Source organism: Patiria miniata, unplaced genomic scaffold (genome assembly GCF_015706575.1).
Source record: "Patiria miniata isolate m_02_andy unplaced genomic scaffold, ASM1570657v1 HiC_scaffold_17, whole genome shotgun sequence".
Taxonomy (NCBI): Eukaryota; Metazoa; Echinodermata; class Asteroidea; order Valvatida; family Asterinidae; genus Patiria; species Patiria miniata.
In genome coordinates this window covers 2,483,618-2,506,135 of record NW_024037055.1, presented here as the reverse complement: position 1 = coordinate 2,506,135, position 22,518 = coordinate 2,483,618, and the positions used below count along the sequence as shown (strand labels likewise).

At 40.3% G+C, this 22,518-nt stretch overlaps 1 protein-coding gene across 20 annotated transcripts in view; it reads right to left on the bottom strand.

Moving 5' to 3' along the window:
- Positions 1-22,518, bottom strand: part of LOC119723424 (dedicator of cytokinesis protein 9-like) — a 78,575-nt gene that overhangs the window by 45,668 nt on the left and 10,389 nt on the right. For 9 of the 20 annotated variants that reach the window (XM_038194057.1, XM_038194051.1, XM_038194056.1 and 6 more), the window contains exons 1-9: positions 15,578-17,755; positions 9,362-9,478; positions 7,459-7,548; positions 6,433-6,515; positions 5,335-5,497; positions 3,152-3,283; positions 2,547-2,736; positions 1,984-2,153; positions 11-169 (exon numbers count right to left, since the gene is read on the bottom strand). In XM_038194057.1, the coding sequence (XP_038049985.1) occupies positions 11-169; positions 1,984-2,153; positions 2,547-2,736; positions 3,152-3,283; positions 5,335-5,497; positions 6,433-6,515; positions 7,459-7,548; positions 9,362-9,478; positions 15,578-17,533 (3,060 nt within the window). In that variant the 5' untranslated portion in view covers positions 17,534-17,755. Of the gene's footprint in view, positions 1-10; positions 170-1,983; positions 2,154-2,546; positions 2,737-3,151; positions 3,284-3,938; positions 3,959-5,334; positions 5,498-6,432; positions 6,516-7,458; positions 7,549-9,361; positions 9,479-15,577; positions 17,757-22,518 lie in introns of those variants that run through there. The other 11 variants (XM_038194044.1, XM_038194052.1, XM_038194053.1 and 8 more) reach the window with 4 other exon arrangements.

The window sequence follows — 22,518 nt, the reverse complement described above, 5'->3', positions numbered from 1 at the left end:
GTGCACTTACGTTTTCCATTCTGTCTGATGCGCCTTCAATGGGTTCTCCATCCTTGCCAAGGGTGGCAGACAATCGGAAGTTAAGCCGCAGGAAATTCACGACAAATCGTTTGCCGAATTCCTCCTCGTAGGGTTTGCAGTCTGGTTCTGTCATGACTTTCTCTCCACCCTGCCATGGGCCGGAAAAAAAAAGAGACACAGAAAATATTACAAAACAAGGATTGGCTTGAACCAAAATTTAAAGTCAGTAACTCAGTCAGTCAGTAATGCAGTCAGTCACTGGACAGTGGGATGGCAATACAGGTCCAGCAAAAATCATATTCATCAAAAACATTACTTGTGATTACTGCTGGGCAAGTAACTCGACTACTCGAGTACTCGCGAGCTACTCGTTGTTCTACTCGTTGTTCTACTTGTTGTTCTACTCGTGGTTTTTCATCTACTCATGTACTCGCGAGCTACTCGTTGTTCTACTCGTTGTTCTACTCGTTGTTCTACTCGTGGTTTTTCATCTACTCGAGTACTTGTGAGCTACTCGTTGTTCTACTCGTTGTTCTACTCGTGGTTTTTCATCTACTCGAGTACTTGTGAGCTACTCGTTGTTCTACTCGTTGTTCTACTCGTGGTTTTTCATCTACTCGAGTACTTGTGAGCTACTCGTTGTTCTACTCGTTGTTCTACTCGTGGTTTTTCATCTACTCGAGTACTTGTGAGCTACTTGTTGTTCTACTCGTTGTTCTACTCGTGGTTTTTCATCTACTCGAGTACTCGCGAGCTACTCGTTGTTCTACTCGTTGTTCTACTTGTGGTTTTTCATCTACTCGAGTACTCGCGAGCTACTCGTTGTTCTACTCGTTCTACTTGTGGTTTTTCATCTACTCGAGTACTCGCGAGCTACTCGTTGTTCTACTCGTTGTTCTACTCGTGGTTTTTCATCTACTCGAGTACTTGTGAGCTACTTGTTGTTCTACTCGTTGTTCTACTCGTGGTTTTTCATCTACTCGAGTACTTGTGAGCTACTTGTTGTTCTACTCGTTGTTCTACTCGTGGTTTTTCATCTACTCGAGTACTTGTGAGCTACTTGTTGTTCTACTCGTTGTTCTACTCGTGGTTTTTCATCTACTCGAGTACTCGCGAGCTACTCGTTGTTCTACTCGTTGTTCTACTTGTGGTTTTTCATCTACTCGAGTACTCGCGAGCTACTCGTTGTTCTACTCGTTCTACTTGTGGTTTTTCATCTACTCGAGTACTCGCGAGCTACTCGTTGTTCTACTCGTTGTTCTACTCGTGGTTTTTCATCTACTCGAGTACTTGTGAGCTACTTGTTGTTCTACTCGTTGTTCTACTCGTGGTTTTTCATCTACTCGAGTACTTGTGAGCTACTTGTTGTTCTACTCGTTGTTCTACTCGTGGTTTTTCATCTACTCGAGTACTTGTGAGCTACTTGTTGTTCTACTCGTTGTTCTACTCGTGGTTTTTCATCTACTCGAGTACTCGCGAGCTACTCGTTGTTCTACTCGTTGTTCTACTTGTGGTTTTTCATCTACTCGAGTACTCGTCCTTACTTGAGTAGCAGCAGGTACTCGGGAGAAGCAATTTAGGGTTTATGGTTCACAGCTTAATACGTCCCCTGCAAACGGGGAATCACTTTCTCTACCTCTCTCTCCCTAGGATTCCATTCGTCCAAAAAAAACCCAAAACAAGTAAATGACTCAAAACATTGCACAGTAGGGATATCTCAGTGCTGAAGAATGTGGCGTGACTTGCACGCTATTTGCTTGTAGGTACTTCCCGTCATTTTTCTCCTTTTATAGGAATTCGGTTAACTATACGCGAGTACTCGCCTACTCACGAGTAATTTCTGAACGAGTACTAGAGTAGGAAATCCACTACTCGCCCAGGCCTACTTGTGGTTTTACTTGTAACTGACTTGTGATTGTCTTGTGCGTGATGGACATCACTGCAACTAGGGTCTGTACCTACCTGCATCCTAGGGTAGAGTAAGAAGACATTGTTTCTGTTCTCCTTGCGTTTCTGTGAGTTGGTCTTCTCCGTCTCCTTGCCGTATCCCTGCAGCTCCGGGTGTTTGCTCTTCTCCTGTTTCTTGGATCCGGCTTTGTCCAGCAAAGAATCCCCACTATCAGCGTACTCTTCTAATCAAGACAAATTGGCAGCATTGAGAAACTGTAAGATGTTTTGCAATGCAACTTCGAAAGTTGGCAGCTTATAAATATGTTGTACACAAAACTACACTGCTCATTCAGGGATCAGTCATAAGATTGCATCTGTTCTGAACACATGATTTCAATCTATTAAAAACCACACAAGTAATCCCCACACTCTCAGACCCTTGAAATTCCACCAGGTCTGTAGAATATGTAGGATTGAGGAAGGTAGGACCCAGCTTTGCTTTACTCTGAAGGTGGTTTCATCCCTATTGAAGAGTTAGAGAACAAAGAATTTGCCATGGATTTTGTGAAAGCTGGAGGAATTTTTAAGTTTCAGCAAATACAAATTGTCTAAGGAATCAGGTTACAAGACCTTACCTTGGTCCAACAAGTCCTCCATGGAAGACATGCTGTGCTTGTCGGCGATGGTTTCTTGTTTCTGCTGCTCGATGACCTTCTTGAGGGCACTGTACCACTCGTCCATCTGTTGCTGGTTCTCGGCAGCGATGCTCTGGACCGATTGGTCCTGCATCCGGAGCTCCATGCCAAACTTGCGCTGCTTACCCGTCTGCAAGTAAGAAAAAAAGGAGTTATTTAATAATCATTTTAGGTGTGGGCGGGATTACAGCAGCCGATGAAAACATCTTTTCATTCACACACCAATTATCATTGGCAGCGATGAGTTACCACTCAGCACTCCGGACTCAAGAACCATTGAGTTTTAAGTAAATAGGTCTGGGAACTAGACAAGGTAATGTAAAAAACTCCTGGATGTCCGCGCCCACCTATAACTTGTTCAAGAACCAATTAACGCAATCGACTTATCACGCAGATCCACCGATCACGCTAAACAGCTACATTACTTCCCTGACGCATTTCAAGTTGACCAATGAAAGCCGCCCATTTGGCTCATAAACATGTATGAGGTGTAACAATAGTCTTTCCTATGCAACAATTAGTTTATGCAGAGTTTATCTGCCTACCTTGACGACATCCACCAGAGAGTCGAGGGGTAAGTTCCCCTTAGCCGCGTTGCTCTTCTCATCTTTATGATACTCAATTAGGAAAGACTTATCGGCGAGCTGACGCAGATAGAAATACCTCCTCTTGTAGGCCTGCAAAGGTACAGTAGAGACAGTTCAAGATTAAAAACACCAGAGTGTTGCAGGTCTCACGACCTCATCTATACATGAGGCCTCGAGTAGATCACAAGGTCTTGCTTGGACCTCAAAGTCTCGGTCTCGGACTTCCAGTTCTCCACTACAACACTGAGGAGTTGCATCTTACATTCAAGGCAATTGTATGTTGTTACTTCCTGTCTGAAAACACACAACCATGATTTGTATTGGGCAAAAAACAAGCCTCAAGTTATAAATTACACCTTTTGAGTGCTTCACTAAAAATAGGTGACAAGCATTTATGTAACAATATTCATGTATAGTGTACAATGTGATAAAAAAAAAACATGAACGAAGACACACTGCCATAAAGCACATTCAACTCATAGTTCAATGTGAAATATTCAAACATGAGCAACACCAGAAATGGCCAAATAATCCAAATCGAAATAAGCTTGAGACTTTTGAGAGTTCAATAGTGTGGTTCCAAAATTCTTCAATTAATAAGTCTGAAAGTGCAGCACACAGAATTTCCCTTAACTGTGTGGTATACAGCCACTTCCACACACTCTGCATGTACAAATGTACATGTACATCAACTACAAAACAGCCATTCTATAACAAGACATCAAGGCAAGTATACCACACTAACACTGCACAAGATGCTTAATCCTATCCAGTTCTTCAGTTGGTTGAGTCACAAAAAGGCAAGCATGCAAAGAGATTAGCCATCACTGGGCTGGCCAGAATGAAATCCCAGTTTGAATGGAACCGCCACACCCCTTGTCAAAATGCCAGACAGGCCCATATGGTATTGTTCTAAATTGCTGCAAGTTGCACCTGTTTGAATCTCATCAGGTTGGAATTTGAAGTATCACAGTCTCAGGTGTTCCCTTTATGTAACTTACTGACTGGCCAGAGCTTTAAATACCCAACTGGTTTTTTTCTTCCTTTTTTCCTTAACAATGTACTGCAGTCACTCTGGATTCAATTCACAACCCCAGTGTGTTTGGAGATTTCTTAAATGCCTTTCCCCTTTGATAATCAACATGTACATTTGTATAAAACATAGGTTCCACTTGTCATAAAAAAATGTGCTTAACAATAAGTAGAATTTTATATTATAAAGCATTTGGATTTTTCTCATACACTACAAGTAATTGAAATTAACATGAAAGTTTGAATATTTATCTAGAGAAAAAAAATTAAAAAACTGTGTCTGCGAATATTTTTTCATAAAACATGTTATTTTGGCTAAGAAATAACCTTACATTTCCTCCCCACCCCACTTTTTCACTGGCACCTTTTTTCAAAGTTTCTGAGCCCTTTTTACAATTTTTGTGTCACTTTTCTCACAAGTTCTACGTTATGTTCAGGAAGTTTAATATTACACATCATCACTGACTCTGATGATACCCCACGGATTTGGCTAATCTGTTAGGATATCCTGCCCGTTTCCCTTAACTGCGTTGTGTCAAGGGACTGACATCATGACTGGAAAGTCACCCTTGACATTTTACAGATAAAAAAATCTTAACATTAATACAAAAATACTTCCATTTTCTTTACACTGAAAACAATTCTTCAAGTAATTTTTTTGTACCTTTATATCTACCAGTAATTAGGCCAAAATAATTCACAAATCTTGCATTTAGTTTTTTGACCCAGTTTAATACAGACATTCAAAGATATATTTCTCTGTGGCCAAAGTTGTATTTTCCGACTAAAATTGGAAGTGTAATGAGTCAGGTATAAGTGACATTTTTTATTACTAGGGGAATTATCCGTGACATTGGCTCCAAGCTTGGGCTCAACTCTAGCTCAAGGATCATTTAAAAAGATTAAAGATCAAACAGGTTATTTATAAACTTTGTAGTCACATAAGAAAATGCAAGATGCCGGAGCAAAAACTGTGAACTACTGTTTCATTATTTATAGGGTGGATGTTTTTTGCAAAACCTCAGAACAGTCTTTTACAATTACAATGTAGACCTCAAGTCATAAATATGCATGGAGAGATATGAATAATGAAGAGGTGGAGTTCTTACCCTAATCAACCCCGCCTGTTGGCCAAAGGGTGTCTTGTACAGGAATCCTTGCATGAATATATTACCCGAGGGTGAATTCATTGTCATCTCCTGGTTCTCATCTGCATCGTCCACCTCGTAGACCTGCTCCCGTAGTTGGTGGGGCTGGAACTCCTTCTGGTAGCTGATAAAAACAAGGACAGATAATCAATGTCTCTAATCTCGTCTAACGTACATGTATCTTCATTTTTAAATTCAAGGTTTCACTGTTGTACTGGCTATAAAACAGGGATGTAGTCGACTCCATGACAAGTCCCTGCAAGTTCCAATTCAAATCACAAGCTATTTAAATCAGCTTTGACAAAGGCATTCCTTTGTTATTGTTCATTAGCTGTTTCTTGTGACTGGACGTGTAAGTGAGTTGTGATTTATTTAAGACAGGATTTGTGATGGACTGGCGAAGGTAACATTCGTTCATTGGCTAATGTTTGTCTGGAAGATACAGAGAAACAGAAATCATCCCTGGCTATAAATGTAATTTATAATACAAATGTCACATGGTGTGAGGGAAGGCAGTGCACGATCACTGATCTTGAGGTATTTAGCCAAATTTGACTAGCTCTCAACACAAGTTGGAAAGAGGCACATGCACATGTCAAAGTTCGCCAACATCAATTTTGCACTACTGTACTTCTTTTCTAGGGATGAAAACCTGGTAAGGTGTCAAAAAGCGTGATCAAAATACATGTAGATCTTGATCTTGTAGGAACTCTTTCATTTTTTCTTAACACGATGATGATAATATCTCAGTGCATTTCAGTACGGAAACAGTGTGTCATACTTACTTTTCAGCCTTTCCTTTGCGACCTTTTTTGCTCATACAATTGATGATACATCGATCCTTTACACTCTTAACTCTTTGAAACACACAAGTTAGACCTCTTGTTTTGCTGAGTTAAAAGTGAACCAAAACCCTCAAAAAATGGCCGTTGAATGCAAATAATCTATACATGAAATTACTGTATGGTGTATTAAAATTGACAATTATGTCAATTAGTCTATGGAATTAATCTGATCCTCAGGCTGGGATCTTTTAGTGGATGGATTCTAGAGACTCACCCCGGAACATCTTGGAAAGGTCCGCCATAGTTGCTGTATTTGTTATTAATGACCTTCCACTCTGTCATGTAGCCATTAATGCTCTGTGAGAAGACGACAGGATGAGAAAAAAGCAACCGATGAAAGATTACAAGAAACTTAACATGTGCAGTGTGGGGGATTGATGTACACATGTAGGTAACATTCGTTCATTGGCTAATGTTTGTCTGGAAGATACAGAGAAACAGAAATTATTCCGGTGAAAAGCACTGTTTATTAAAAAAAAAACGCAAGATCCTATTTTTGTTGCTGAAAAGAAAACTTCCCTTTCTAGGTTGGCCCTTACTTTTCAAATTTCACTATTGATGCTCTATTTGTAGCTTTATTTAACTATTATTTATTCAAATTTATGTGAATGTGAATCCACAGAAAGACACAACGGAGAAATATGGCATTTCAAAATTTAATCCCACTAAGGGGATATTACACACTGTACTTCAAAGCATGATGTTTACCCAATCCTTCTTTTGCACAGGAATTAATTGAACAAAATTTAACTCAAATGTTTGGATAATCAAACATACTGCACTGTGCTAAGAAAATAGTGAAATTGTGTTCTTCTATTTTCAACACAATCATTCTTGTTTGTGTAAATACTGTTGATACAACTTACACACACACTATTTTTCCAATTATTCCGTGGTTCTGCAATGGGACATTTTTATCTCATATGTAACCTTTGACCTTGTACGCATATCTCAGGAAATCCTTCCACGAAGCAGGAAATCAATTCTGTGCATGCCATGAACCAAACGTAATTGAAACAGCTTCATCAGCAAAGTCTCAAAAGAGTTTGAAAAACACTTCCTTTTAAAAAAATTTTCAAAAGATGTTTTGGTAAACATGCTATGAATATGTTCAATATTTTGCAAAAGACATGCACAGGTGTAGTTTTAATGACTATTTTTTTTATTGAAAGGGGACTTTAATGACCATTTCTTTATTTAAAACAAAAAAGCCAACAGATTTATGTTTTCCCTTTCGTACCTCTTTAACAAACAGCGATGAGGCTTCTTGTAAAGCTCTTTCTGGTACTGTGGATTTAGTGGTACGTAATTGTCTCGGTAACGTTGATGCCTGCAGGATTTTAAAAAAAGAACACTCAATTAATTATCTTTAAAAACATGCTTTACGGTGGATTTTTTTCTTGGAATATGGACATTTGGAAATGAAACAGAAATAAATCTGCGTCATTATAATCACAAACAACAGTAACTAACAAAGCATCGAAATTGTTCTTTGTTAGCCAAAAATGAAAGACAATCTGTGTGTCACACATATATCATATTGAGGTTATCCACCAAATATTAGCAGCATTAGTCTCATTCCATGAGAATTGTTTTGAAAACCTGTCTATTGTGGCCACTCATCCCAAGCAGATTGTGAGTGGCCACATTACACAGGTTTAATATATCTGAAGGTGACTGAAAAATCAGCTGCTCCCAAAAAAAACCTCACCCTCCACTGATCACAAAAATAGCACGCCCACTTTCAAATCATCTGGTTTTTTTTAGTCTTTATTTAGTCAGCTTTCTGGACACCAAACCCTGAAATCTGTATGCAAGGATTTGTCAACGGGTTTTAATAAGAAGTGATGACAGTGTTTATTCACAAGACAAATTTCTATTTCTGTGGGCGGACCATCCTTCGGTTGACATCATTGCAGTGTGCACTTTTGTAACTGTTATTTTTGCAGATGGAATGAAGCATGGCGATTATTTTTATAGGTTGAGGCCACTTGAAAATATACATATTATATTTTAATTTTAGATTTACTTTTTATAGATTCAAAGCATACGGAAAATTCAAAAAAAAAAAAAATCAATTTGACATTAGAGTAAGGTCGTTGATCAGTTCATCATCATTTAATCAAGGAATGAACATATACGGAATGAATGTTTTAAACCCCAATGGGTTTTTTTCATACGTACACGTACATGTGACCTATTTGCATTTTTTGGTACTTTTCCCATTGCCTTTATATGTACTGTGTATCCATCTAGTATCTACCATGGTTACAATGGTGAAAAGTATGCAATTTTGTAGCTTGGCGAGTATTTTTCAAAAAAAAAATACAATTTACTTCCTGGTTTTACAATCCCCTTATGAAGCACACATGCATCAAGGGTACATTTACATTTGCACTGTACACAACACAATGGAACAGTCTACGTGAAAGAGTTTACACGCTGACAATTTCTGTAATAATCGTTTATAATTATACGGAACATGTACACTGTGAGCACAGCAGTGGAAATTGCAAATTTAAGCGAGTCACATGCAAAAGAATGGAAAGTTTGTGAGACAAAATTGTATTTACAGGTTTCATTCTTGTACTGTATACTCATTGCTTTCCTAAGATGCTTGTTAAACAAAAGTTTAGAGCAAAGGTTAGAAATTGAGCCAACAACACAAGAGCAAAACTAACATTTACAATTCAGAACATTTATACATACGGTACATGTTCATCACCCATCTGAGTTTAAGAATCATATTAGAATCATTGTGAGATATTTTATTTTGGGTTTTGCCTTTTGCGGTGGGATGTGTGGCCTAGTGCTTAGGATTTGTGACTCATGATCAGAGGGTCAGGGGTTCGAATCCAGCTGCTGGCCATAGTTGTGTCCTTGGGCAAGCCACTTCACTCCCACTTGCCTCTCTCCACCCAGGAGCACAAATGAGTACCGGCATCAGCTGGGGAGTAACCTGCGAGCATCCCATCCAGGGGAAGTAGAAATATTTTGTGTATAATGTTACTGAAACATGACTGACTTACTTTTTGCCCTTTGCCAACCCAAATTAACATTGTTAGATAGGCCCCTCCCACCCCCCCCCCCCCCTCTATGTCTCCTCTCTTTTTCATTAGCCCTTTTATTACATTTGTACTCACCGAGAGATCATCATAGGGGAACTGGATGAGGGATCGAAGCGGGTCATTGTTGATGACATTTCTGTTCTTCAGAATGTGTTCCTCATAGTGCACTGGCTCAATCAACTCCTGCTTCTCCTAGATGTAAAACAGAAAAAGGGAATAAAATATTTTATCAAATAAAATTTGATCCAAACAAAGCCTTTTGTTCAAAGTTAAGTCTGTAGTTTTTAAGGTGTAACCCCAACCCCCTAGGTCCTTTTTGCTAGGAACCATCTTCAATCCTGCAAAATTCTCCAAAACTCTGCACTTTCGTTCAAATGAAGGATACCCAGCACCTCAATCAAAATCGTCAGGCAGTCCTGCCTCTTTTTGGAGAAAAAAAAACAACAAGTTCCCACCATATGTTTTTAAAAATATCACTCCAGTCGATCATAAATCAAGTATTTTCACTCACTGTTTATAAAGAAAAACATCAATGGGTCACATGTATGACGCAGATACATGACAATGCACTTGCATTCTTTGCCCTTATTTGGAATGATTTCGGGATTTTACGCGCTAATCTTGGACTTGTTTTTATCCCTCGTAGCCTGTCATCTTGAGAAACAATAATAACACCGTCCCACGGCAGATGGACCCAATTTGTCTCCGATGAATTTCTGATGGCGACAACGCTTTACGGAAATGAAATTAGGGATTAATAACGGGAGCGTCTGGCCTGCGCCTTGACATCTTCAACGATGCACTGATTTAATGAGGTTTTCTTGGTTATATTATTTTTTTCTTTTTTAAGTCAAGTACATCCACATGCCTGGTGGAATTGCGGAGGCTTTCACACATTATTTACCTTTTTTATGGTCTTGCCTGTTTATTGACAATCAACATGATTAACATTCAGGGCATGGGACTGCACAAACCTGGTGGAATGTATCCCTGACACTGTTTATTATGACTGCACGTATCAATTAGAGAGTTAAGCCTCTATTTTACTTAAATTAAATTCTGAGTTTTCTAAATTCTTTGAAGTGCAGATTCGATGTAGTGTACTACACGTACAGTAGGTCATTTTTGACCTTGCACTTCCATGTTTGATACGTCAATTTCTTTTTCTCAGGCAACATCACGTTCAGATTATGTAGAAAGTACAGACGGGAATGAGATTACAGCACAGTGCAAATTATGTTAGGAAATGATGTCATCAGTTAATTTTGCCTTTGGGAAAAATCCTACTAGGAATAGCCTTGGATTAAAACGTCAGGCTTTCCAACTTCCTGACGGTAACCAAAGCGACGGTAACCAATGCAACTGCACAGACTGCTTCTTGGTTGCTACCTTGGCACAACTACATGTAGGCTTATAAATTATTCCAGCAGACAATCTGACTTTCAAATTTTTTCATTTACTGAGACTTACTTAGCCTTGCCCCTACAGAAACTGGTTCCAGGCACTGTCACTTGTGCTCAAATTAGCCAAGAAATTGACGAAGTTCACCAAGGAGTCAAGCAAACACAAGAGGAATGGATGAACAGTCATATCTAATCTATATTTATCCTGTGGCATCTTGCCAATCGTCTGTGTTGATTTTAGCTTGTCACATCCTTCTGTCCTTGCTCCAGGCACTATATTTAGGAGCAAATCTTGGCCAGGAGAACTCACAAGTCAAGCAAATTATCCTCTCTATTCTAAACACTTTTGACGGTGGAATTTACATGCAAGGCTGCACAAATACATTTTTCCGACAATGCAAATATGATTTGACGTGGAGCCACTTTAGTGCCGAAACTGGAGGTCTTCTGAGCTTTAAATTTAATTAAGAAGAGCAATAAACAAAAAAAAATCTGAACATTTTTGCAGATACACTTAGTGTGAAGTGACAAACTCTAAAAGAGAATTAGTTGTTATTTTGAAAAGAACCAGATATTATTACATGTATCTCGACATTTCATCGGGGGATGATGACATAATTTGGGCTACTAAAATTGTAGAAATGTTAAGTTAATACATTTAGTTTTCTCAAAGCCATGCTTATAGCCACTTCACATGACGTACATGTATCCTACATGGAAGTCAACCAATCAAAGCCTCATTATCAAATAACACAAGAATGTGCAGAAATTATGATGTGTCAACGAAAGCACTCAAGATACAGAAACTATGTTTCTGCAATGGTACAGTTTGGTACACAAGCACGTTTTCTTCACTATCAAAAAGGTTTCATTTAGCTTTTTCTGAACACGTACATGTACATGTACATCTCATGTACATGAACATCTTGTTCACTATGTGTGAGAGTAGGCCCTACTAAATGACTTGTCACCTAGTGGTGCAAAGCCTGTGCCTTTCAATGGAACACCAACCCCTTCATGATAGCAGATATGTTATTGGTGTCACTAATGGGTGTGACACTGACAGGTATAAATGGAAACCACCTGAGCTCCTTTATTATACACAAAAAGGAAAGTCATTCACCCGAGTCCCGCAGGAAAAATTGTATGCACTCCTGCAATTTAGTAAAGAGGAAGCCTAAACTATAAAACAAATTCATGTTAGCAAAGCATGAAAACCTTTCGAAATGTGGAATGTTTTGTGTACAATACGTACACGTGGGCGTGTTCACCTATTCAAACCGTGGACGAAAAATTCCAGAGAACAAAAGAGAACATCGTTCACGATTCTCAGCATACGTCCGCGATTGGGGTCGTGTACAAAACCTATGGGAGTCTTCTTATAAGAGTACAAACAAAGGAGGGACAATAGGACATCCACGATCGACGGTGAACACGGCGGTGAACGGTGAATTGACTGAAGTTGAACTATCATTTATGTACACCAATTTCATCATCATTATCTTCTCAATATCCATCTCTAATAAACCCCACCCACCCACCCTCTATCACCCCATCCCTATCCCTTCCATCTCCACTACCCCCTGTATCCCCCCCTCCCAGTCTGTTAAACCATCATCAGATCAATCCTCCTTAATCAAAACCTTCAGGCTCTAGATGCAGACCCCAGCAGCTGTCTTCAAGGAAGATGAGAACAGCATCCCATTCTCCCCCCCCCCCCCCCCCGAATCCCCATAGGGAGAGTCATGGATGCGAGGCGAAGGATGAGAGCAAGCTTTAATATTAGCCATCGGAACTTCGGCGTGTACCGTAGCACTTGATCGAAGAAACAGACCATCATCAAATGCGACTTTTCAAGGTGATGGGCATCACATGTGCCATCAATGTGAAAAACAAGTCTTTAAGGAGTAGACATTATAATGTTCTGCTCTAAGACTCACAATAACCCTGGAGCAGAATCCATCTCACTTTGTTTTTGCTAAAAAAATATATATACGGTAATTTACTGAGAGTATTCCTTTCTCCAAGGAAAAATTTAACAGGATTCATTTATGTACAAAATTATAAATCAATTTGATGCAATTAAAAGCAAAATAATCCGTCAATCGCCATGCCAATTCAAAACGATGTATTTCACTTTCTTAGGCCTATTTCAAGATATTTCTTGAAAAGTGAACTTAAACTTTTCAACAAAAAATATTACAAGAATTTTATGAAACCCCAACAAAACATACATGTACCGGTACGTTGACCTGCTTAACTGCCCCACTTAAAAAATGGTCACCGGAAAACAAGAATGTAGTCACGTAGGCGGTCACAATGCAGCAGCGGTGCAATATTGAGTTTCATTCTAAGAACCCAAACAACATTCGGCCTTAAATTGGTTTGTGCGGTGTCGGTCTACCCTTCAGCAACACAACTGTAATTTTACATACATTTACATGTAAGCACTGCGTGATACCCAGTGCTTCAAGAGAGCTAACCAAAAAAATACAAATTTAAATACAAATTGCAGTCCATGTTTTTGTCAACATCTATGACTAATGCGCTGCCTACTTCAATCATCTACCTCCATGCTTCAATGTAGCCTGATTGTGTTTCTCTTCGCGAAAATCACCCAGAGATATCTGCAGTCCCTCCTCCCACACAAGGCCTCAGAAGCCCAGACAGAGGCAATTTTAATATTCCGAGCAAATTAAATGTTGCATGTAGTGGCCAAAATGCGTTAACAATTCTACCTGCGGGGCACATCGGTTGTTTTTTTTACATTCACTGCACATGAATGTCAGCACAGCATGTGGTACAAATACGTAGTGTACGATTCCAAGCGCACTATGTACATGTACCACACCGGTACATACATGTAACATGCAGTCCAGAATATAAATTTTGTGCTAGAAAAAATTATAATTTTCATCCTCCTCCGTTTTGGGCCATAAATCTTGCCCCTTTGAAATTTCAAGTTCAATGAGGTTTTTTTGCTGAAATGTCAAATGGATGAATTTTTTAACTCTTTAGGGCAATTACCTAATAAGAGTACATCACATTCACACGAAAATAAGCAACACATGTACGAAATACATGTACAACATGTACATTGTATGTTGCTGTTGCAAAATACATGTACATGTACTTGTACAGTGTACATTTTTTGTAAATTATCCATGTACATGTACATGTACATGTAGGACAAAACTTCACATTACAGTGGGTGCATTATACATGTACAATAATTGTTACATGTACATGTACATGATTCCCACAAAAATACACAAAATGTATTAAGTCCAAATTAGTTTCAAAACAATGCCATCTTTATGCTGGCACTCCACACTGCCCCACCTGACCTGACCTATGACCGCACAGCTGACCTTGAGGTGCTAAAACTCTTGAACTCTCCGAGCGCTACTTAAAAATAAGTAGAAGCAGGACCACTAAAACAAGTGACACTGTGCACCAAACCTAAAAATCCCCAAAGGCCAAGCAATTCACACTTCACGTGTACAACCATTGCGCACAATCACCAAGGGCTCTCTTGAGTAGAGTTAGTTAATATATGGAGGAAGGAAAACAGAAGACTGTGATGGATTTTCCCCGATGACAAATAATTTTAATAAATGTTTGCTTATGAACTAAATCCACACCTTTTATACTCTGCACTCCATAATTTCTTTGGTTTTCAAAAAAGCAAATTTTTCACTATGCCATTATAGACAAAGATTCTGAACACGAACTTTTTTGAATAAGGAGCAGGACACTATTCAGTTAATTCTAATTTAATTAATGTGTTACTTGCCATTAATTCATTCAATTTGGAAAGCTCATACTGGAAGCTCATATACCGGTATTACAGTGTATGCTGGAGAATGAGCATCAAGATTTGCAAATTTATTTCTCGGAGGCCCTGCATCAAACCCTGTAGCCAAAAGCACAGCCTGAGTGTACCTTTTACATGTAGATGTACTTGTTAAGTCTTTGCAAATGTAAATCCTCTTTGACCAAAGTAATAATTAATTAATTACAAATGAAGCCAATAGAATCTCATCTTTCCGGCACCATTCTGAGCCGAATTATCAGCTACCCATGAGCAGGGTTATATCAGACAGATGAATGACAATCACAAGAATGTATCAGGACAGGTATGCAACTCAAACATCACTTCAATTATTGGGTATTCATCTGACAATAACAGCATTTAAGGTAGGTCTGAGTAACTGAGATCCCCTCTCCCCCAGCCCTTTCCCAACCAAATACACAGAATCCCCCAGGTGGGGTACATGGCTGATGGATGATGTCATACAGTAAGTTGAAGGGATACCTGACTGATACAATCTGGACCACATATCACTTCCTATTCCTGCTACTTTTCCAGGACAGGAGGGGCAAAGAAGACCGAAGATGACGCATCAGCAACGCACCTGTCACCACTCATCACACAGCGAGCCTCAAGACAAGTATTACATGCAAGATGTTCTCTTGTTTGCCCATGTAATGAGCCTCAGGATTCTCCAATGTCAAATGCAATTTTCTGCGTAATTAATCATTTGACTTGGACTGATTGGGCGATAAATTTTATGGAAAGGTCACAACTCACGAAGGATTTAAGAAAAATTACTTCGAGGGAAACATTACAAAATAATTTTTGCAAAAAAAAAGAAACAAATAAAATAAAGGCAAGGTAATGGATTTCAACCCAACTTTTTTCAGAACTTTTCAATTCTTTAACAATTTAATGAATATTAGGTTGAACAAATCTCAAGCAGGATTACATACTACATGTATGACCTCTGACCGACAAACTTTCCATTGCAGGTTTACAGACAATCACTTAAGAGGCAGAAACCAAATGTATAACTGAGAAACTGAGAGAAATTCAGAGCATACTAACCGCAAACAGGTCGATTACTGGTGATGGAGCCGGCGCTGGTGACGTAGGGGTGGGAGGTGGTTTTGCCTCCTCCTCCTCTCTGATCGAGGTCTGACTCGGAGTTGATGAGGTGCTTATCTTCCTCCCATTGGTTGCCATGGAAACAGGGGATGCAGGCTTCGTCGGCGTTCTCGGTGACGGGGACTGAGGAGAAATGGGGTCGATCTTCTCTCTTGAAGTGGTCCTCGTAACGCCGTGCAGACCGGTTCGAGATGCTAGCCTCGCGCTCGATGCACTGGCCGACTGTGCCAGCATGATTCTCAAGGTGGCCTCGGCTTTGTGGATCGGCGAGGTTTTAACTGAGCTGGATTTCTTGGTGAATTTCACAGCCACTTCGCGTTCCCACTTCTCCGAGGCGGCCTTCCGCATGATGCCACGTGGCGAGTCCAAATTCGGAATCTCATTGTCGTCAGTTTCTGCTGACGATGTGAGTGGATTTTTATCAGATTCATTGCTTGTTGATTGCGTAGAAATGGTCTCTTTTGTTGTCACCTGTTCAGATAGATTGCTTGAAGATTGCGATAAATTTGTCTCTTTTGCCATTACCTTTTCCGATTTATTGCTGGCATCATGTGATGAAACGGTAGTTGTTACTCCACTTGCATTTGTCATTTGCTTTTTAGATTCACTGCTGGCTGGTTGTGATGAAACAGTCTCTTTTGCCGTTACTTTTCCAGAAACATTGCTGTGGGGATGTTTATCAGATTTATTGCTCACAGCTCGTGATGAAACGGTAGTTGTAGCTCCACTTTCGTTTGTCATTAGCTCTTTAGATTCACTGCTGGCTGGTTGCAATGAAACAGTCTCTTTTGCTGTTACTTTTCCAGAGACATTGCTGTGGGGATGTTTATCAGATTTCTTGCTCGCAGCTTGTGATGAAACGGTAGTTGTAGCTCCACTTTCATTTGTCATTAGCTTTTTAGATTCACTGCTGGCTGGTTGCAATGAAACAGTCTCTTTTGCCGTTACTTTTCCAGAAACATTGCTGTGGGGATGTTTATCAGATTTCTTGCTCACAGCTTGTGATGAAATGCTCGCTTTTGCTCCATTTGAAGCAGTTTGTCGAGTGGGAACAATCGGTTTCTTTGCACTTATTGTGGAAGTCTGATGGGTTGATACGATCTGACGTTTTAAACCTGACTTTTGTTCTACTGAACGTGGCAATGGAATTGGTTTCCTCAGTGAACTGGAAGGAATGTCACCCGATCGCTGCCTCGAGACAGAATTCCTGGGTGAGGAAGAGGTAGACCCACGTTTGGAGCTTTCACTGTTGAGCGAGCCATCACTAGAGGCTTTTCTGGGGACGGCGACTCTCGCAGCCGATAGCGGCTTGGAGGATCTGCCATTGTGTATCTGATCAGCTGATAATTGTTTGGAGACAGTCGTTTTAACACCCAGACGATTTGTTGGGCCGGGAGTGGCGCTTTTCGCTCCGTCAACTGATCCCCGCTTTGCAACGGTCGGTTTGGATGAACTAGATATGGGAACTCGCTTCGGCGGGTTGCCATTTGGAGTCTTGTCTCCTGACCCTTGTTTTGAGAGAGTGGTCTTGGATGCATGGGTAATGGCTCCGTGTTTTGTCGTGTCACCATGCTGCACCCCACTCCCAGATCGTGGTCTTGCGACAGGCTTTTTCATGGTCACTCCCGATGCCGGAGTACTCTTGGAGAGTTGGCCGTTGTGTACACTGTCGCCTGAATTCTGTATAGCCGCTGGCCTTTTTGTGCCACCAGAACTGGAACTCTGATGATGCACATCATTATGAGATGTCTTATGTGCGTGAGTTGAGGAAGGATTTTTCCCCGTCAATGAAGGATTTTTCCCTGTCGAGGAAGGATTTTTCCCCGTTGTAGAGGTTTTTGGAGTTGTACTCCTTGAAGAAATCGGTGGTCTGGTGGTTAAATTCACTGACGCCATTGCGAGCTGTAGAGCCAATCTGCACGAAATATTAATCAACAGTACATGTACTCTCTTGTACAAAAGATTGAAAGATTATCCTCAAATGCGTACACGTACCTTCAGACAAAGCAATCTTGTGCACAAATTACAATCCAGATGGCAGTGTTGAGGTACTGTAGTCGGTAAGCTCGCTTGTCTGTGCGATCCGAATGCCGGATTAGTAATCAGAAACCACACGTAATTTCCCGTGGACAATCACACTCGTCGTGACATTTATGATTTAACGTGAAGTTACACAGACTGCTGGAGAAGAGACTACAGGGGCACCATCCACGGTAGCAATTGAAGAAAAGAAACCAGTAGGACTTTAATCGGATCTCTCACTAAGTTCATACAGACATACATGTACATGGATATGTAAACATGTGCAAAATCACTGTACACGTACGTGTCCTTTCTCTGTGATGCAAGTACACTACCGGTAATCACATGTGTATGTCAACTTACATGTTGTACGTGTACGTATACAGTGGCACACCACCATGGAGCATCACCTCTGACACTGCAGTTTATGAACTACATTCCATTCAGCACATATCAAAAACACGATAAAGATTGCATTGTTTTGATGTACAACAATGCTGCACAGACACATGTGATCTTCCTGTGTCAAATTGCAGTTTAACAGGCTCTGTTGGTAGCCATCAAAATTGTTTGTCCTCGATTGAAGGTGCTGGGGACATCACTCAACAATTCCCAAACAGCACACATTTATGTACATGTACATAAAAATAAAGACAAAAACACAACTTTGTATGGCACGGGGCTCCTTGGTGCACTTTACATGTGAAAACTGCGCCGATTCGACCTCTAAAATGTACATGTGTGCATGCAGACTTGGCCTTTAATACATTGCAGACTCAGTCCAGTTCTGCAATGACACAAAATGCACACAATCCAACTAGAGCTGGCTTCTCTTCCTGAGTGTAATCATGTTTGTCTACACATCCTCTTGTTGTGTGTGTAGGTTCCTGTCGGCTGGCACTGGTACTGTTACGATTTCCTACTTCAGACCATCATTGCACCTGTATCATCAACTTGTTATGCATGTGACATATGCATGTGTATGCACATTTTGTTCATGTACATGTACTTGCCAAGAAGTTGGCCATGGTAAAAAAAAAATCGCTGCTCAGGAAAATGATTCATCAAATTCATGCATTTTCCATCAATGTCAGTGCATGTCCTTGTACTGCAGAAGTTCAAATTGCGACATATTTTACAGCAAATCAGTCACCATCTTTTCGTTCATGGACACAGTATGCTCATGGTTCCTGTGCAAGAACAGTTACAGGAACAACTGTGCTGGCCTAAAACTGTGCAGGGGATCCAGAGAGTGGTGTTTGTAATGCGACACCGACTAGAGTTAATGCAGTCAGGGAGATCCCTAGACCCTAGTCTGTAACCAAGGACTACATGTCACCGCAGCAAGCCGCTGAAAGATCCCTCTGGCAAGTTAAGAGCATAGAGTTAGGGTGTGAGGTGGGTGGTGAAGAAGGAAGGAAGGAATAAGAGCCACGGAAAAAATCTTGAGAACTTGATACTGCCTTGAAGTTTCACAGGGAGGTGAATCAAATGTTAGAGTTGAGATGGGTTGTCCTTCAATGTCTTCCGAGAGACTGAAACATTCTTGCACAATACGGTGATCAGAATCTTGGTTTTCCAAGTCAGTCTTGGAGTCGGAATTGCTAGCGGTGATCAATCATTCTACATCTTGCAGTTCAATTTCAGTGGTAATCAAATTTGCCCCCCTCGAATCCATACGGAGCTCATTTCTAATTTCAAATAAAAGAAACCCGCATTACAGAGTCTTCAACTTGCACAGATGGTGAAACGAGAACAGTTGCCGGCCGCACCCCGAGTTCATTTTCCGTCGTCGTAGATGTGGGGTGCAGTTGTCATTATGATAATGTGAACATAAACAGCCGTTCCGCACAACACTGACAGAAACATTAAAATCCTTTCTTCACAACTAATGCATTCGCATTAGACTGATGCCCCAATTCACAGACTGCATTTATTTGTCGAACAGGAAATCTTTTGAGACGTTTGCAGCTCGGACTTTCTTTCGGGGCTGCACCTAATTTTAGTTTTTCCGGTTATAAACGGACGGTGATGGAAACTGAAAGACGTCTTTATTCCTCCACAGGCCAAGATAGATTACAATCAACTGTGGTATGGCCAGGCTGTGCAAATGCAGGCTTGGCTTTTGAGAGATATTGGTTGCAAAGAATCAGCAGGCCCTGGGGGTAATGCATGCCGATAACGAAGCTTCTAACAGCATGATGCGAGCTGAAAAAAATCCCCGTCTTGACTGAAGATGAGAGAGGCAAGTCTCTGCTTCTTGAAACTTATCTGGATGATGTTCGGCTGAGATTGGTCAACATGCAGGTCATTAAAAGCACGATGCAGCTGCATTAGGTATCAGGCTAATGGAAAATATTGCCCTCGCGATGGCAAGGGACGTCCTTTGAGAAGGCAGAGATGAAGATTGAAGAAAATCCAACTCGCTTGTGACACAAGCTGAAGTGTACATTGCAATGTACTATTTATGTAATGAACTTGGACTCTAAATGTCCTACACAAAATATAGACAGTGATGACGTGGTGGCAAATCTGGTGTAAGCATCCAACTTTGTTTCAGAGCTGATGACGTTCTTTCCCACATTTAGAGTAGAGTAGATGGTAGTGCAGGGTAGGTTTGTAACAAGCTACAGTGTAGCTGTTGCTTAGTAGCGTGTGCCATGCGACAGTCTCAAAGTACCGGTTCTAACCTCTTGACTAACCTCTGCACAAGCTTTATGGTGTACATGTAGGCCCAACAGTACATGTACCGGTAGGCCTTACAGCAAATACTGTGTACATTACTAAGACCCCTCCCACTGTCACCAGTGAAATCTCTTAATCTGAAGGAAATCCACTACAGCGGTGACATCATGGCTGAATTACCGCCCGCTCAGTCACAGCCGTCTTGAACTTCCGAGAGAGTACGGGAGGACGGTAAGACCCAACTTGGTGTTGTACACATTGCAACCCTAGATTTGAGTATGACCGATCCTATTCCTGTTTCCTTCAAAAGGAGGAATACATGGAAGTCCAAGTTTGGCAGAGGAAATGACAGCATATTAGAGTGTGAAGTTCAAAGGTGGTTGAACGCAGTGGGAAAATTTACGATGGGCCTACGGATTCATGGCACGGGGCCACAATGTTTTGGTTTGGCCAGAAGTTAACTGATTAATTTGGGGACATATTGTGAATAAATCTGGCCTTACTGCAAGACTTTATTAAATTTTCTTAGAGGAATGAGTCATGAGTTTAATTTGGAGCACGGTCGGTTTCGATGATTAGGCTTTCCACCCACATGAAGACTAGATACAAAAATAAATTATTACAAGGTTATACACACACACACTGGCACATACCGGTAGATGTAATTAAGGCGAGATTTGGAAAGATTATGTATGTTTGTCATATCATGTCATGTACATGACATGTTAAATAATATTAAAAGAAGGGAAAGTGTTTGTGAACTTGTGCATGTAACTTGACTTTCATAATGAATGGTGTCTTGAAAATATCAGAACCTGCAGAACAAAACTGTTCAGAAAAGTTCACAGTAAGATCTAAACTTTCTGCATGTCATGCAAATGGCATATTCTTCATCGGTGAACACAGCTACATGTATGTTCCTGATAAAAATAAACACAGCATCATTCATGAGCCAAGAATACACAGCCAAAGCTTGAAGATACAGCTTGAGGTTAGAGCGCCCTCTGTTGGCATGAAATCAGGCAACTACAACAATGCAGTGCAAGCCCTCGTGTACCGGTACATGGGCTTCACTTTGCAAATCTAAACCATCTGAGCTGCTTACAGAAAATAGCGTTTAGCAAATTTACATGCTATGCAAAAAACAGCTGGCGACCAGTCACAAGCATTGTGCATTGCATGGCATTTGCCTGGTAACCTGTCAGTACTTAGCAAAATAATTTCTGTGCTTAACAGTTCAGTGAAACCAGTCCCTGGTTAAGTGGTTATCAAGGTCTCAATATGTGGGGAAAAGAGGCAAGGTAAAAAAATGCTTACAATTGAACCACTTAAAAAAAAAACCAAGGCAATCCAACCACTCAGGCAGAGGAGAACTTGAGAGAATGGTGTGGCAAATTGGCCACTTGTGAAACCAATTTGGTTCAGTGTCCTCAACTGCACAGAATAAATGGCAATTTATTGATGCTTGGTGTAATTGTAGGAACCTGAAAAAGAGGTTTATGGGACAATGAAATGAAAGATTTTTGAGGACAGCACAAAAAAAAATATCAACCAGTTTCATTGATAATGTAGGCATAATTGAAATCACTTAACAGAATTGCCTATAAATGCTAAAAAGGACAAGTTTTAATGACTGACATTTCAATATGGTCATCATAAGAAATCATAAAACCTGAGAGACCAAGTTCTTTTCTTTAAATTTGTCCTTTTTTTGGTTACATTTCTTGTGCATGTAGCAATGAAATTGACAGAACCATGACTGAAAAGAATAAACTTAGTCTTTTGTTGAGCCGGTTTTTATGTTTTGAATGCCCGCTGGCGATAGTTAGAAATAACACATCTGGTGCACCTACCGTTGGGTAAGGTAAATTGATTCAGCTCACAATGGAATATGCATTGAATATCGAGTTTCCAAAGGCAAAAGTACACTCTATTGAAAAATTCATGACTAATTTTAATGCCTACCGTGTACACATGTTCATTACATGTGGTGAACTCATAACAGATACATGCATGTATGATACAGTCTGCTGAACAAAAACTTGATGTATTGTACCATGGAGCTACCTGTATAAAACAGCTCCATGATTGTACACCATACAGTGGCTGTACACATTATGTGCATTTACAATTCTACAAAGATAAAAACTTGTACACATAATGTGTACATTACC